The following is a 16,317-nucleotide window of genomic DNA, read 5'->3' on the forward strand; positions in this document are numbered from 1 at the left end:
CTCCCTCCCTTTTTTCTGTGCTTTATTTTTAATCGGAAAGCACTGGATCTCTGGGCATGACCCATATCAATGAAATTCTAAGAGAAACCCTAATGTACCTGCTCATAGGGTACACTCCTTGCCAGTAATTTAATGAGATCTCTTGCTCTGATGATCATGTATGGATCCCAGGTTTTCCTCGTTGATGAAACTGTCATACTTCCTTCTGCAGCATCAAGCTCAGCCTTGATTCCCTGAAAAGTTAATCATAAAAAACAGGTGTCAGTCTAAAATTATCCTGCTCTTCCCACTTGGTATAAAAATTATGGACATTTGTCAACAAAGAAATGACCAGGATATTGAGGCTGCCACTTGGTATAAAAATTACGGACAAATGTCAACAATGAAATGAGCAGGACATTGAGACTGCCACTTGGTATAAAAATTATGGCCCATTTAAAAAAATGAATTGGCTAGGACATTGAGCCAGCTAGAGATACTGTTGTGCCTGGAAGACCAACACTGAAAGTCCCCATCCAGGACACTAAGGACTGGTGACATGGACCCCCACCATACTTCTGGTATGTGGAGGTAGCTTGCTACGACAGAGTTTGGCAGACATGATGAAGATCCTCTTCCCACAAAGGTCACCTTTTCAGGTATGAAAGGCATTGTTTATGGTCTTTATTTCCAAAAATTTGATGTAAAGGGCTCTCTTTTTCCACCCTGACTGCCACTGAATGTTGGGAAGCAGGGTAACAGGTGTGCCCCCAAAGAGATATCCCTACCAACAGTCATTCTCTTTTCTGTCACTGATACATTAACTTACTTTCAAAGATATTGTCCAGATAAGTTGCAGTCACTATAGAAGCATTCAACCTTAAAAGTCTGTTTTACACACAAAATGAGCACCATGAATCAAGGTAGGTTCACATGGAGAATAATGTCTACGCTACTGACAAGTCTGTAAAACACGGGAGTCAACTGGAGTCTGACTCTGTAAAGTCCTAGATTTAGTTTAAGTACTAATTCCATTATGAGCTAAAGCTGTTGAAAGGTTGGAGTATCGAGTCTCACTCAGTAAAATCCTAGAACATGTTGGAGTACTGAGTCTTGTTCTGTACAATTATAGACCATGTTGGAGTACTGAGTCTCATTCTGTAAAATTCTAGACCATGTTGGAGTACTCAGTCTCATTCTGTAAAATTCTAGACCATGTTGGAGTACTGAGTCCAATTCTGTAAAATCCAAGGCCATGTTTGAATATTGAGCTTGACTCTGTAAAATCATAGACTATGTTGGAGTATTTTTTCCATCAAGAGCTTAAGCTACAGCAGCATTAAGAAAAAACACCTGTCCTCTCTTCCTGACCAGGTAAAAATTGGCTGTACCTCGTAAATCTTTAATATTGACCCATGGGCTCAAGTAGATTATGGTCCATACAGACTATGGACACAAAAAATCAAGGAGTTCCCAAGGACGTTTCCAATTTTCAATGAGTTTATTTGGTAACATTGTTATTGCTAATCTTTAACACACAACTTCATTCCGAAAATCACTTTAGTTCTTTCTGGACAATGACATGGCTTCAAACGCATCACATAATTCTGCATTTTATGTTTCTTGCCTTTTATGCTTGACTTGGGGTAGATTTACCCATGTTTGAAATATCACAGGCAGTGAATAAGGCAGTCCACTTATCTCCCTTTGAAGGTTTGATCCATCCTTTGTAAGCAACGTCCATCCCCCACTTCGAATTGTATACAGAGTTTTTGTTCATGGTTTATAGGTTTTTGATAAGCCAAGTTTAACAGATGCCACACATGCCTGTTTGTTTTATTTCTGTCACTGTTTTCATGTACCCTCATTAAATTAATCCATCAGCAAATCATCCTAAATATGAGCAAACTTGGAACTCACCATATTTTATTTAAACATTTCTATTTTCATATTATTACATCTGTTTTCAGGATTTCAAAGAGGCTCTTATAAACTGTCATGGAGTTCTCAAACAAATTCAAGAAATTTTCAAGGAAAAATAACCCAAGAATCAAATTTAAGTAGTTTTTAAGGACTGTGCAAACCATGCTGAAGCAGAGTCATACCTTAATAATAAACTCGTGCGTATTTTCTAATCCTAAGGTTCAACACTGCTAACATCTAGTATGCAGCAAAGATATATTGACGCCAATGATACATATAATCTTACCTAATCTTTCACACTTACCGCCAGTCTAAAACTTCATTTGTCACACAGAAACCTGGTGCAAGCTTGATATTTAAAGGGGTAAAACTCATAAAAATATTATGTTCCAGTTTTACAACTAGCCTTGATTTCCTAATGGTATTCACATTTACAGTGACACTTCTGTACTTCATGCAGTGTGATCAAAATTCCACTTCAAAACGACACAAAGACAGGTGTTACTGCAATCATAAAATACAGTTAAAACTAACAGGTAATGTGTGCGTGTGTGTGATTTGGATTTTTAATGTAGTTTTAACAATTTTTCAGTCATATCACTACGATGTCTGCAGTGTGACAGTTTATAGTGATGTCTAGCACTAAAGCATCATGCCACAGACATGATGTCCCACCCAGTCACATTATCCTGACACCAGGTTGACCAGTCCTAACACTAACCTCTTAATGCTGAGCGCCAAGTGAGGCAGCTGTTAGTACCATATTTGTCAAGCTGGCATCATGAACCTGTGGTTCCTAAGTGTTATGACTCCATGATCTTAAACTAAGCAACAGAAAGAAGAAAAAGCAGCAAGTTTTGTAAAATAACATATAATTTAATTCTCATAGTTATAAAATGAAAATTTAAGAGGAGCTTACAGTATTATGAACAAAATCAAACAAAATTCTAAAAGTTCTATCACAAGTCCAAAAGTACAAAGTGTTCTGAATGAATTCCGTGAATCTTGAATATGCTGATGCATAGCTGCCAACCTTCCTGGCTCATAATTAGTGAAAATAGGGATAAAAAGTCATGAATTTGGACATGAATTCATGAAAAATACCATGAAAATAACTCCATCCACTCTGACCACTCCATCCACACCGACCGTCAATACTACACTATATCAAGTTCGCAAAATAAAAATAAAACACTACATATATGCAGAAATATTTATTTATCAAGACATGATACTGTGGCAGACTTGAACTTCCTCAACTGCTTGATCGTAAATTTGTTTTCTAAACAGTTCCGACTTCTTGCCTGATGGTTGATCTTGGGGACTAAAATTGCTGACAAATTTTCTGCAGCTAAGGAGGCCCTAAAGTCTGTCTTATTTTTCCAAACTGGAGAAAACACTCTTTCGCTGTCACTGTTGCTGTGAGGAATGCACAGGAGCTGCAGCATTTCTGGTTATTCCACAGGAAAATTCAGAAGTGATTTTCGAGTCCAGGAACATTTGTCAGAACAAATGTTTAGCATGGTCTCCAGCTGATAAAGGTAGATTGTGTTTGACAAGAAAACTCACAAATAATGCTTCAGCGTTGGTAGCCTGCAGGTCTTCCGCCAATGGTTTAAAATATTCCAGAGCTGAAATCTGTGAATTCTTAATTTTCCCAACTTCCACGTGTTTTTTGCAACCGACATTCTTCCTCACATCGTCTCTGCGATGGCACACTGAGTGCAAAAAGCATGAATGAATATCAATGTTTAATGGCAGAATGCACTGCCAATTTTTGATATATTCCAAATTAAACTTCACTTTTTGAGTAATACATTTCTTTTTCCTTGGTGGTGAAGACATTTTCAAGATCTTACATGTGATGCTGAACGGTAACTCAAATCAGTGTTTTGACGCATGCGCGGAGCAAATTTCCTGTTAGGCCCCAGTTTCTCTCAAAAGCATTTGTAAAACTACTCTTATCATATAGATTAAAGTAGGCTAAAATGCTTGCTACCGGGCCAACTGTACTAATTGGCTGTAGATCTACTAATATCGTGACGAGCAGTACTGGACCGTTTCGGCAACTGCAAATATCACGACTAGCACTTAACAGGAAATCGGTTATTTTATTAAAGATTTAAAATAATTGAGGATTGGAAAATTCGTGAATTTTTGGCTTACAGCGTGAATACGTGAATCGCTGAAAAAGTCATGAAATTCACACCAAATTCGTGAGGGTTGGCAGCTATGCTGATGTACCAATATTCTTGCTGTATAATGATGAAATGACCAAGAATATCTTTGAACAAGTTTACAACAATCCCAAAATAGTGTTAATCCCATCAATGAGCTTTTTGTAATTCCAATGAATAATTTAAATAAACAATCAGTTGCCAGAACCCTTTATAAAAACCTAAGACACAATAAGACGACCAGGATGTGGGTCACAGACCTGCCAACATTTAAAAAAAATCAAAATCAGGAATTTGTCCCCAAATCACTATTAAAAATCAGAAGGCAGGGTAAAAAATCAGGAGGTCCAAGAGTAAGATGTATATATCATGATAATGATGTTTACATTTTTTATTTTAGTCCACTGTATGTTGCAGATTCGCATTTCTGCAAATGTTCATCATTTATTTGTCCTTGGGTGCCAAATTTGCAAACAAGAATAGCTTCCAGCATTGATGATGACAGGGTGACTCTTTGGCTGGTTTGTTTTTTCTGACCATTGAGAATGCTCTCTCTGCAGTGCTGCTGCTATGTGGTATTGAAAGTATTGATAGTATTAAGGGTTGGAAACAACAGTTGGCTAGATCCATCCTTTTATTTCATGAAAGCATTCCACTAAAGGATGACTTATTCTTGCAAGCATTGCAGATGTGTCTAAACAATCTGTAGTATTGTTTAAGGACCTGGCTTTTTTCTCCAACCGAATGGAAGTAATCAACACTGATGATCTGAATAGAGTTTCCGCTTTACCAAATCTACAATTTTGATGCAGAATTAAATATGACAGAATGCATGATAGGCCCAGCAAGTCAATGAACGAATGAAAGCAAACTGCTTCTCCCAATCACTCATACATTTCTGATCCCATTTCCTTTACTTAACTGGTGAAAAGTCATCAGTTACTTCCTTATCTTCTTTTTTTTGCTTCTTGCTGAGAAACTTATCCATTATGATGTTGAGATTTGCTGATGGGGTCAGATAAAGAGAACCACACTGTGAGACAATCTCTTTGTAACAGCAGATGAAAACCAGAAATCAGGCCCAATATGGTAAAGTACTAAGAAATATACCAGACACAGAAAAACCATATACTAAAACAGGGAAATGGAAAATGATGTTTTTGTAATTTTAAAAAAAATACGTATTTTTTTCTCTCTCAAAGAAAAATCAGGGAATCAGGAGATAGGTCCAAAAATTGGGATTCTCCCAATTTTTTCAGTAGGGTTGGCAGGTCTGGAGTCATTTTCCATCAAATTTATACAGAAGTTCACTTTCAGAAAATATAAAATTGGAAAACAAGGTCAAGCCTTGAACTTAAATACAAGTAAACATTGTGATAAAAATCAACATATTATAGGAGAATTTTTATATTCACATTTTCAACAACAGTATTATTAGTGCATATATTGCTAATGAATTCCCAGTTATTGGTATAAAAAAAAATATAGGTACATGTATAAAAGAGGCTTACATACGTGATCACCCAGAACATTTTTCACAAGTGGCCAACATTCTCGTAGATATTTTTCTCTGTACTTTGGAAATAAAGTGGCAAAGGAGCTCTCTGCTAAAAGTCCATGTGGGTTGTCTGCCTTGGAAAAATGGGGTTCCTTCCAGCCCTCTGGCACTTCTAGAAGATCTTCCCCATCTTTCTGCTTCTTGTTCCATTTCTTTGTTGCTACAAAAAAACATACTTTCATATCATCATTAGCTGTGCCAAATGATTTGGGGTTCATATAAAATGTTGATTTGACGTTTCACTCTCCTATAGCATGTCCTTTATATCCTTACATTGAAGAAAGTAAGGAATTTATTATAGCGATGTCATACTGCAATAACTTTGTCATTTTAAAAAGTCTATCCAATGGATGACATGACACACACACAAAATATTACACATTCTCTCTCTCTCTCTCTCTCTCTCTCTCTCTCTCTCTATATATATATATATATATATATATATATATATATATATATATATATAAAGGAAGGGATTTGCAAATTTTAAAAAGTCAACCTGCCTGTGGCAAAGTGACTGAAAAATTGAACTTGACCATTGATAAATGGAGCTCTCCCTAAACATGATATCCCAAAACAAGTAAACCAATAAGACCAAATATAGTATATTTTCATTGAAATCACATTATATTAATATAAACTTTTGCTTCCTGTTTATCTCTGCTGGCTCCTTACAACATATGTCAGTAGTAAATATATATGAATATTAGACAACTGAAATGTAGGCCAACAAAACTTGAAAAAGGTCCATTTCTTTGTGAGAATCTGAATTTATTAGAGAAAAGACACCAGAGCAAGTAAAGTCTGACTAAAACATTATGACCCTACTTTGTAGAAAAGCATCATTATTTTAATTGCCAGTTGTGTGAGATATTCTAGCAATAACAACATAACTAGAGGGCGTTTCAGTCGGGCCAAGTGCCACAATCTTATTATTTTTGTACAGAGAGGGTACCCCTCTCTGCAGGACTCCCATTCTTTTAACTTTGATTAGATAATTTCATGAATAGCTGGAACATTTTACGTGATAACCTGCACAAAGGAATCCATTTGGATTTTCTTTTAAACTATACGTTATTGGTAAGAATTCAATACAGCTCAAAGAATATCTTTTAATGAAAAATCCACAAAATGTGTGGATCATGGAGGGTTTCACATGGGAGAGGTTTTCTGTATGTATCTAAATACAGAATGCACCTAGAATATTGTGGTACTTATCTTCATTTCATGGGAATAGAGTTGTATTAAAACATAACTTCTGTCTCATCTTTAACTGGAAATCTGTCAGTTCTCTCCCTTGAGCACCTGGTAGAGGTAGCAACCACAGACTTTGATGATTTATCAATAAAGTACAATAAAATCTGTGACAACATGAAATCACTTTATCAGTATAATAAATATACATATATTTATTGTAAGGTACTTTACTAACAAAACATCAGACTCCTGTAGCAACTATATAGTCAATGAACATAAATATTGTTGCTACCACTATCTGTAACCAGCTGTTTGTTTTTATTATTACGCTACAAAATAGTATCAAACCTGCTTGATACCTTTAGATATGAAATTAATGTAGTAGTAAAAAAAAAGATTAATACAAATTTATAGTTGTACCTTCACAGATGAGATGTAATTGTTTTCTGTTTGAAGAATAAGACACCCCCCCCCCCCCGGAATAATTTAAAAGAAACTTTTGAAGTGTTTAAGGTTATTCACTGCTCAAGCTATTGTAGCTTCCATACTCCCTGCATAAACATTTTCATTTGTCAGTGATTTCATTGTTATGTTATACTGTTTAAAAATACGTTAATATTGTTATGACAAAAAATGCCAGCACAATCCAACTATGCAATAAAGCAACTGCAAAATAAATAAAAATAAAATGGATATACAGTAATGTATTTAACTTTTCACAGGAAATATTTGAGAAAAATAAATATTTTATGTAACCTTTCAGTCATAAAATAATATTTTTATATGAATTAGTCTAAACAAATTCTAATACAGGAAGGCATTTAAAAGGAATAAATACATGGCTTTTCTTGTTACATTGTCCTTATAGGTTTCTTTTAAAAAGTAAGGAGGCAGATGTTACCAATCCCTTTTTTTTGTAACTTTCACATCAATAAAACATGAATAAAAACAAGTTTTACTCATAATATGGCTTCTGGATTGGACATACACTCATAATTGTTGTTGTTGCAGGGTTTAACGCCATTTTTCAGCACATGATAGGCTATACATGGCAGCCAGTATTAATGGTGGAGGAAGAACCCAGAAAAAACCCTGGAAAGAACCAGTGACCCACAAGAAGCTACTGGCAAGCTTTCTCACATAGCCATATTAGCCAAATATGAGACTCGAACCCACGCACGCAGAGGTGAGATGGCAGTTATCCATAACAGAGAGTGCTTTAGACCACTCGGCCACTTGTAAATTGTGAGTAATTAAAGCTGCAACTTCTGAACTCACTGAGGCACATTTCCCAAAATATGTCCTATTATATATCACATGCATTTGTAAATTATGCCTCAAGAACAGTTTGGTTATATTCTCGAGTGAATGCTTCATTAATTAACACGCAAAAATTTCCAGTACTGGATTTGTTTTCAATATATACACTGTACAAAATATGCTCACTTTTTGGAGAATTCTTATTTTTTGCAGGCAATAAAATAACTTGCTTGCACTTGCTATGAGCAAAACCCATGAAATAGAGTATACTTTTTTTTGCTAATTTGTTATTTCTGATGCTTTGATCTTCTCAAAAATACAATATTTATTAACCTGGGATGAAATTTTAAATTTGGCCTGTTATCCCTAGATATTCCTGAAAATTTGACTTTCGTTGCGATGTTAGTCGACATCAAAAGACACTACACAGCGCTGTTAGTTAGGAAGTAAGAACCTGACGCCTAAAACATAAATATCAGCGTCGAGGTCTTACACGTAGGACATAGGACCACGCCATCAGGAGAAGAAACAGTCCGAAAATATTTGATTTCCAACAATACTGTGATAATTATCACTTAAAGACCTCCAGTTCGAAAAGCAAATAAACTAAGTGTCATCAATTATTTCAATGTCTGACTGATTCTCTCGTTAAACGGCCACAAATGATAAATAAATTACATTTTGAATCCTGAACTGGCGATTCATCATCCATGCTGGATTGCTTCTATCTGATAGAGACTTGAATATATTCGACCAATCAAGACCCATGCGTTCTAACGACTGGAAATATAAACAGTGTGCACACAGAATAATATTATCATAAATATATCCTAGACGCTACGTGAACTGGTATCGAATGGCACACAACTAGGCTTAAAATATGGTATATTGATTCTAGGTATGTATAAACTGTATTACTAAAATCATTTTTCCACGCAAATTATTTTTTTAAATATGAAAATAAGATGGAATGAATAATCATTTAATTTATTAATATAAATTTATAAATAAATTGATGAAAATAGTGTTGAGACTATATATATATATATATATATATATATATATATATATATATATATATATATATATATATATATATATATATATATATATATATATATATATATATATAGATATATAGATATATATAAAACAGCAATGGGTAGTCCTGTGGCACCTTCGTATACATCTTTATTTATGGGGAAATTAGGAAATGATTTTCTAAATAAATGCCTCTTAAAACCAGATGTTTGGTTAAGATTTTTCGACGATATCTTTATGATTTGGAGTTATTCATTAAAAGACCTATACTATTTTATAGACGTGTTTAAACAAATTACATTCAACAATAAAATTTACGTTCCATATGTCTAAAAGTAAAGTATCATTTTTGGACGTAGAGGTCGTGAAAAATGAAAATAATGACATTACTACCATGGTTCATGTGAAAAACACGAATATTAATCAATATGTTTAATATTCTTCATGTCATCCTAAATCATGTAAAAATGGGATACCATATAGTCAAGCCAAAAAGTATAGAATAATTATTTAGGATGACACTGTTTTTAAATCATATTCGACAGAGTTAGGTCAGCATTTGTAAATTTTTTTTAGAGATTACCCTATTGACATCGTTAATACTGCTCTCCAAAAAGTATCTTATCTTACACAGCTTGAATCTTTACAATGTAGAATCAAAAATAGAAATGAAGATATCATTCCTATTGTTACTGAATATAATCCAAGTTTGCCTAATATATGTAAGATTATCAATAAATATTGGGATTTATTAAAATTATTCTGTAAAGCAAGTGTTTAATCGCCACACGAAAGCAAACCAACACATGCTTATAAAAGGAAAAAAATCTTAAAGATTTCCTAATTAATTCGAAAGTAGAAAAACCATCATGTAAAAGGGATCATCAACTAAATGTAATAGACCTAGATGTTCGCACTGTTCTTTTATTAATGAAAATACTTATTTCAATAGCAATAATAGGAAAGAAACTTTTATTATACGTTGTGATACTAACATCAAATTTGTTATTTATTTGATCACATGCAAAAAACGTGGCATCCAATATATTGGACAAATCAGTCAACAAATATCTAAACGTATGAACCAACATAGATCAGACATACAAAAATTATATCGATCAGTCAATTTCATCTCATGTTGTGTCATATTTTAATAAGAGTCCCCATACTTTGCAAGATTTCTCCTTTCAACCTATTGTTATAGCTGATTTTGAGATGGAACGTCTGCTAAAGGAAATCTGCTGGAGTCAACGTCTTAATACGGTATATCCAAAAGGTTTAAATTCCAAAATACTATACGACATTTATTAATAAATTTTGAAAACAATTATGTCCCCTGTTTACAATTAGTTAAGAATACTTTTATATTATTCTAATTTACAGAATAACTTAACTAGTGAAAGTATAAACTAATATCACAAAATAAGTTGACTAATTCATTAAAAATGAAAGGGCATTTTAAACTTAATTCTCAATATATTATGATTAATTATTTATAAAATACTTGATTATAAGTGTTATGCGCACCATAAGTTTTGATTATATAAGATGAGTTATGATAAAATATTGAACATTCGTCAAGATATAATACATGTATATTATTATTATTTTTTTTTATTTTATACTTTTTAATGTGCATTATACATAATAGAAATATGAATAAAACTGTTTATATCTATTTATTCATACTTTTTTTGCAAAATTATATATATATATATATATATATATATATATATATATATATATATATATATATATATATATATATATATATATATATATATATATAGTGTGTGTGTGTGTATGTGTGTGTGTGTGTGTTCAAATTTCATCCCTGATTGTAGATAGTAAGGGTCATTTGTAAACAACGTATAGCCAAAGCGTATCAGGTAAACTGTAGCGGTTTTTTCCCAAATAAATTTCAAAAGGTCCATGACTCTCCTCGAAAGAGGACCAATGCAAAAGTCGATGTGCCTTGTCACTCAGTGTGCATAATACCAAATAAACGTGCGCAAGAATAAAACGATAGTCAAATTTCAGGTGACACGTGACTCTGTGAGAGAGAGAGAGTAGTTTTTATTGGGGGGCTAAGAAACACCGGACTCACACTCACTCCCGATCGGGCCGGCCCTGTGTTGATATGGCCTTTTGTCCTTAGAAGGTTCTAGAAGGCGTACCTGTTGTTTTTGTTTTGTTTTTTTTTTGTTTGTTTTTTTTGTCTTGTCTTGTTAGTTATAAATAAGTTGTTTACTAATATCTGAATTAAAGGTCTAGCCCTAGCATGCTAGAGAAGAGAACTTACTTACGAATTTAATGGGACAATGACCCTTATCCTTATATCTTAGGATTTTTTTAATTAAAAAAACGTTTGAAGCAATCAAAATTGTTTGATTCCTACGTTGTGTTCGGCTGTAAAATCATTGTTAGTTGTGTTCAGATATAACATGAGATAAATAAACCATTTAATTAAATTATTAATTGGAATTACAAAAGTGCTTGTTTACTTTTTAGGACTAAATCAATATTTTGGAATTATTCACTCAAGACATGTACTGTCATTGTGATAATTCAAGACTGTTGGCACATCATCTCATCCAACACTATTGGCACATCAGCACATTCAATACTGGAAATAATTCGGAACATTAGGTATTTATGGACTTGTGATAGAACTTTGAAGACTCTCTGTAATTTAATACACAACACTATCAGTTCCATTTAAATTTTCACTTTGTATTCTAGGGAAATACATTATTATGAAAAGTCTTCTTCATGTGAAAGTGTGAAGGAAACACTCAACTGTTGTTAAATATGGTTTTACGATGGTTCACATGAGATCGTTTGTCCGTGATTGTGCCATCCGCTGATGACCAGCTGTGTTATGATGTTTTAAAGTTTAGATTTTCAAAAAGCATTGAGTGATAAAAGATCATTGAGAAGCAATGGTAACACTACGTGAAGCGGAGCTTCCATAGATTTCTTTTCCACTGTTGATGAAGCACCTACCATTGCGAATTGGATGGAAATAAAGCGAATCTGGTTGTGTACGACCATGTGATGCTTGACAACCAAGTTAATCCCGCACGAATATTCTCACAAGGCGGGTGCAAAAAAACCGATTTGATTTTTACTAATCGTCGATACGGACATGTGATCCGTGACAATTGTGACATGCTCATGATACTTTGTCGCATTGATGAGCATCCTTTTGGAAACATTCATTGGACTTGGTGTGCACTTTATTACAAGAACCAACCACAGCCACCAGCCGAAGAAAGGCCTTGTACATCCTCACCGAATGAAGCACTAAAGCAGCAACGAAAGCGACACCGAAATGTTGAACCTGCACCTCTATCCACACCTGCGCCCACAGCGTAACAATAAAGGAAGCGACCTTGGTGGTATGTGTGGCCCTAACACCTTGCCCTTGCTGATCGAGTGGAAACACTAGTGGGATCAGTTTGTAGGGGCAAACGTGCACCCGAAGTTATCAATCAAGCCCTATCGATTTGTCAGCGGTTGCTCATCACAGAGACACATAGGCCTATTTGTGCGCCGATGCTTGACCATGGGGAAGAAATCCATGTTGTAGACTCACCAATGACAAATTCTGATGAGACGCTTGGCAGTGAAACACTTCGTGTTTTGCACGAAATCTATGCTTCAATACAACAGGGAATCACACACACACTTGAGATCGTACTTGCGTCATTGCAAGCTTATTACAGTTGGTCTTATATTGGATCACAACCATTTGAGGGTTTGCCCGCAAATAGCACATTTATATTTTCCTAAGATCGTGGAACATCTTGGTATATATTAGAACGTTCTACAAGCGCACACGACATTATCTCAGACAATGATGAGTTCCGACGAAGAATTTCAGTGTTGACTAGCAAGGACTCCAAAAGTTCTATACGTGAACATGAGTCCGCACTCAACTCCGTTATCACCATTGAATCTCCACAATATTTAGTTAACATTGGACAGTCGTCGTTGAAAACAGTTCTTGGCTGGCCAAAACATTTTCCGAAAATAAACAAAGTTTGGGTACGATACATAAATGAACTGAATATCATGTTGTGCCTGATATTGTAAGGATTACCTCAACGACCAATGTCAATATAAATTGTGATTCTATCAAGTGGTAATAATTAAAGCAGGTCTGAAAGGACAGGCGTAGTCTCCCAGAGTTACATACTGTTTGGGTTTTGTCAAACCGTGGAACCGGATGATGTGATATTGATTACCCCGGCAGCACCTCTATATCTTCCATGTCATACTAACCAGCTGAACATATTGGCTTTTCCCTTTTGGATCAGGGTGGGCACGTTGTCGATCTGCGTAGTGAGCTATCAACGATACAACTGTACATTGACCTGACATTTATATATAATAATGACTGTCATGCGTGTATGTGTGAAACCCGTGTGTTGTAAAAACTAGAATACCTGTGTACGTGACAAATTATGGAACTGGCCTTGGTGTTGTTGTTCGTGTATTGTTCACAGGCGCACCAATTGCCAAACAAGTTCCAATGCTAGTCGCTGATAGCATCAAAAGTGCTTCTGTGGATCAAATGAACAACTGGGATCGCAGGCAGTTCAATCACTTTGAGATCGACTACGATGATTGGTGATACGAGCACCATCTAAACCGGTTTCTCTACCATCAACAGAACAATGCCTCCGGCGGTTCATAAAATAATTAATGAAGCCCCTCAACAACGATTGTCAGATTCCTTGATTGAAAATCTGGCAATGGGGAGCAGATTAAGGTTGAGGACGTAAGTAGTAAAGCTACCAAAGTCGCCACGCAGTCGTATTAGACAAAATCAATAACGTATAAGTGAAAACTAAAGTCTCATGATGGCTCAGTTCAAAGATATATCTGGTCCAGAGTCTGCAGTAGAAAAGATTTTCAATATTACTCATAGGGACCTGGTGAATTTAAAATTGAATTGCATGTGCAGGGCACGTCTATATTCTTTCTTTCATGTGAGGCACTTTTTGGAAGTCGGGTAAACCTTGAACGCAAGAACGATGCCAATTACGATGCCATTGTTCAAGAGGGATTCTTTATTATGGTGTTGTTCAACAGTGTACGTTATTCCATCAATGAAAAGGAAATCGAACAAATTTTTGACAACACTGATGTGGCCACGATGATTCTTGGACTTGCCAGATACAGTGATGATTACACAAGAACAGCTGGTACAACAATGATGTTTATCAAAGATGCAGGTATTAGACCGTATGCATTTGGAAACGTCAGAAACGATGCAGGAGATGCGCAAACGCCTGATGTAATCAGCGCCAATGCTAATTTAAATCTTAGATTTGCACTGCGACGATCACACCTCACTGATGATTCATTAAGGTTTCGTGTGCAATTCCCCTCAGTCACATATTTGTTTTGTAGAGATGTTAGCAAGGTTATCTTTAGAGCTAAACACACAGTGACTTCACTTTGGAAAAACAACTCCAACAATGCAGTTTGGCGTGATGCAGGTGCTGCTGCTGGTAAAGTTGTATTAGAAACACTGAATACCTCTGCTAACCTCTTCACCGACTACGGAATCACATTTATTATCATTTATGCAGTCGGAAACCAACGTTTCGTTTCCACTCGGGAAGCACACCCACAAGCTGCTATTGTGGGACAGTTTACATGGCAATTACGTACCCAACATGTTCTCTTAGACCAAAACACATGTTTGTGGCGTTTCAACTTACAGCGCAAGATAATGACCAGGCACAGAGTAAAATGGTATTTGACAACTTAGAGGTGACAGAGGTCTCTTGGAGGTTAAACGGTCATCTGGAACCCTCTGAGGAAATTAGCCTTAATTATGCAGAAGCCACTCCTCGTATTGCACGTGTATATCATATTTTGTGGTGGTACATGGACCGGCATCAACACGCTGACACGGATCTGCAAATTTCCTAACGAGACTTTCACACGTTGTAACCGATTTATTACTTTTCTTTGGAGCACCTGGAGTTGTTCAGGCAATCTGTCGGACACATGTATTTTCATGCACGGGTTATCGGTGTTATGCTTTAATACTTCATGGAGGGTACTAGTGGTAGAATGAGGGTGATCGATGCATATGTGCAAAATTCATAATTTAACACATTACGTATTTTAATAATACTGTCCTCTCACGAAGTGAAGGTCGGCCTTAGTGAGAATCAGTTGGAATTAATATAAAGAACGCAATAGCAATAAATATATTGTCACCTCTGAAACTTTCTCCGGCAAAATTGACAGGAAATGTCCATGTGTGCTCGACCAAAACACAGCTCGCTCATCTTAATGTGACCAAACACACCTCAGTGACATTCAAAGTATCCAATATTATACAAATGTCTATTAACATTTACAGACATTACTCTGCCTGACTACACGGATTTGTCTGAGTTGTGTTGTTGGTGTCGAGCCAGGAGGTGTTGTTATTTTTGAAGATAACACTGGCAAACCTAAAACGTCTAAGTTTGACATTCAAGATATTGTTCTCACATTGAAAGGTGCTATCGAGAAGAACCTGGCTGAGCTAACTGAAACGGTGAAATCAGAGACGCTGGCGTGTCAGTTGCGTTTATCAAAGAATATGTTGATGATAGTAAGACTAGAACAAAACCATACGTGGATGAACAAATTGCTAAAACAAAATAAAGCGTGTGTCAACGAATCGCTAATGGGCCACCACCACCACGCATACTAACTTTTTGGCAAACGTATTTACACAGCTGCATTAGTAAAATCATTAGCTGCTGGAGATAAACTTCAGTTCATTGTTTATCCTGAGGTGTTCTTAACCATCTTTGTTGTTTATTTTTAACTTTAGATTTAATCATTATTATGTACGTAATGGAATCTGACCGTGGTGATGTGGTTGCAGAATTTACCGACGGTGTGTTGGATCAACTGGCAGCAGGTATTAACATCTATAACAATTTTGATCCACTTCTCGAGGAATTTCAACTTAAATGTGGTGTTATCAAACCCTCGTATGAAATGTCAGAAAAGTTTGATACGGGTCAAGTAGAAATTGCTGGTTGGAATCAATCTTATGTACCACTACCAACTCGGAGCCAGCTTGAAACCACCGTACGTGCACACGAAAACTCAAAGTGTGCCTGCAGCACCAGATAGAAACGCACTCCTAGATTGTTTCTT

General features: G+C 35.5%; 1 protein-coding gene across 2 annotated transcripts in view; it reads right to left on the minus strand.

Moving 5' to 3' along the window:
* LOC149787616 (KRR1 small subunit processome component homolog) overlaps positions 1-8,875 on the minus strand; it is a 64,243-nt gene extending 55,368 nt beyond the window's left edge. For both annotated transcript variants that reach the window (XM_089973792.1, XM_089973793.1), the window contains exons 1-3: positions 8,773-8,875; positions 5,595-5,797; positions 99-233 (exon numbers count right to left, since the gene is read on the minus strand). In XM_089973792.1, coding sequence (XP_089829918.1) covers positions 99-233; positions 5,595-5,797; positions 8,773-8,806 — 372 coding nt within the window. In that variant the 5' untranslated portion in view covers positions 8,807-8,875. The remainder of the gene's footprint in view (positions 1-98; positions 234-5,594; positions 5,798-8,772) is intronic.
* Positions 8,876-16,317: the final 7,442 nt, after the last annotated feature.

This window comes from Sinohyriopsis cumingii, chromosome 11, assembly GCF_028554795.1.
Source record: "Sinohyriopsis cumingii isolate HCF-2022 chromosome 11, ASM2855479v2, whole genome shotgun sequence".
Taxonomy (NCBI): domain Eukaryota; kingdom Metazoa; phylum Mollusca; class Bivalvia; order Unionida; family Unionidae; genus Sinohyriopsis; species Sinohyriopsis cumingii.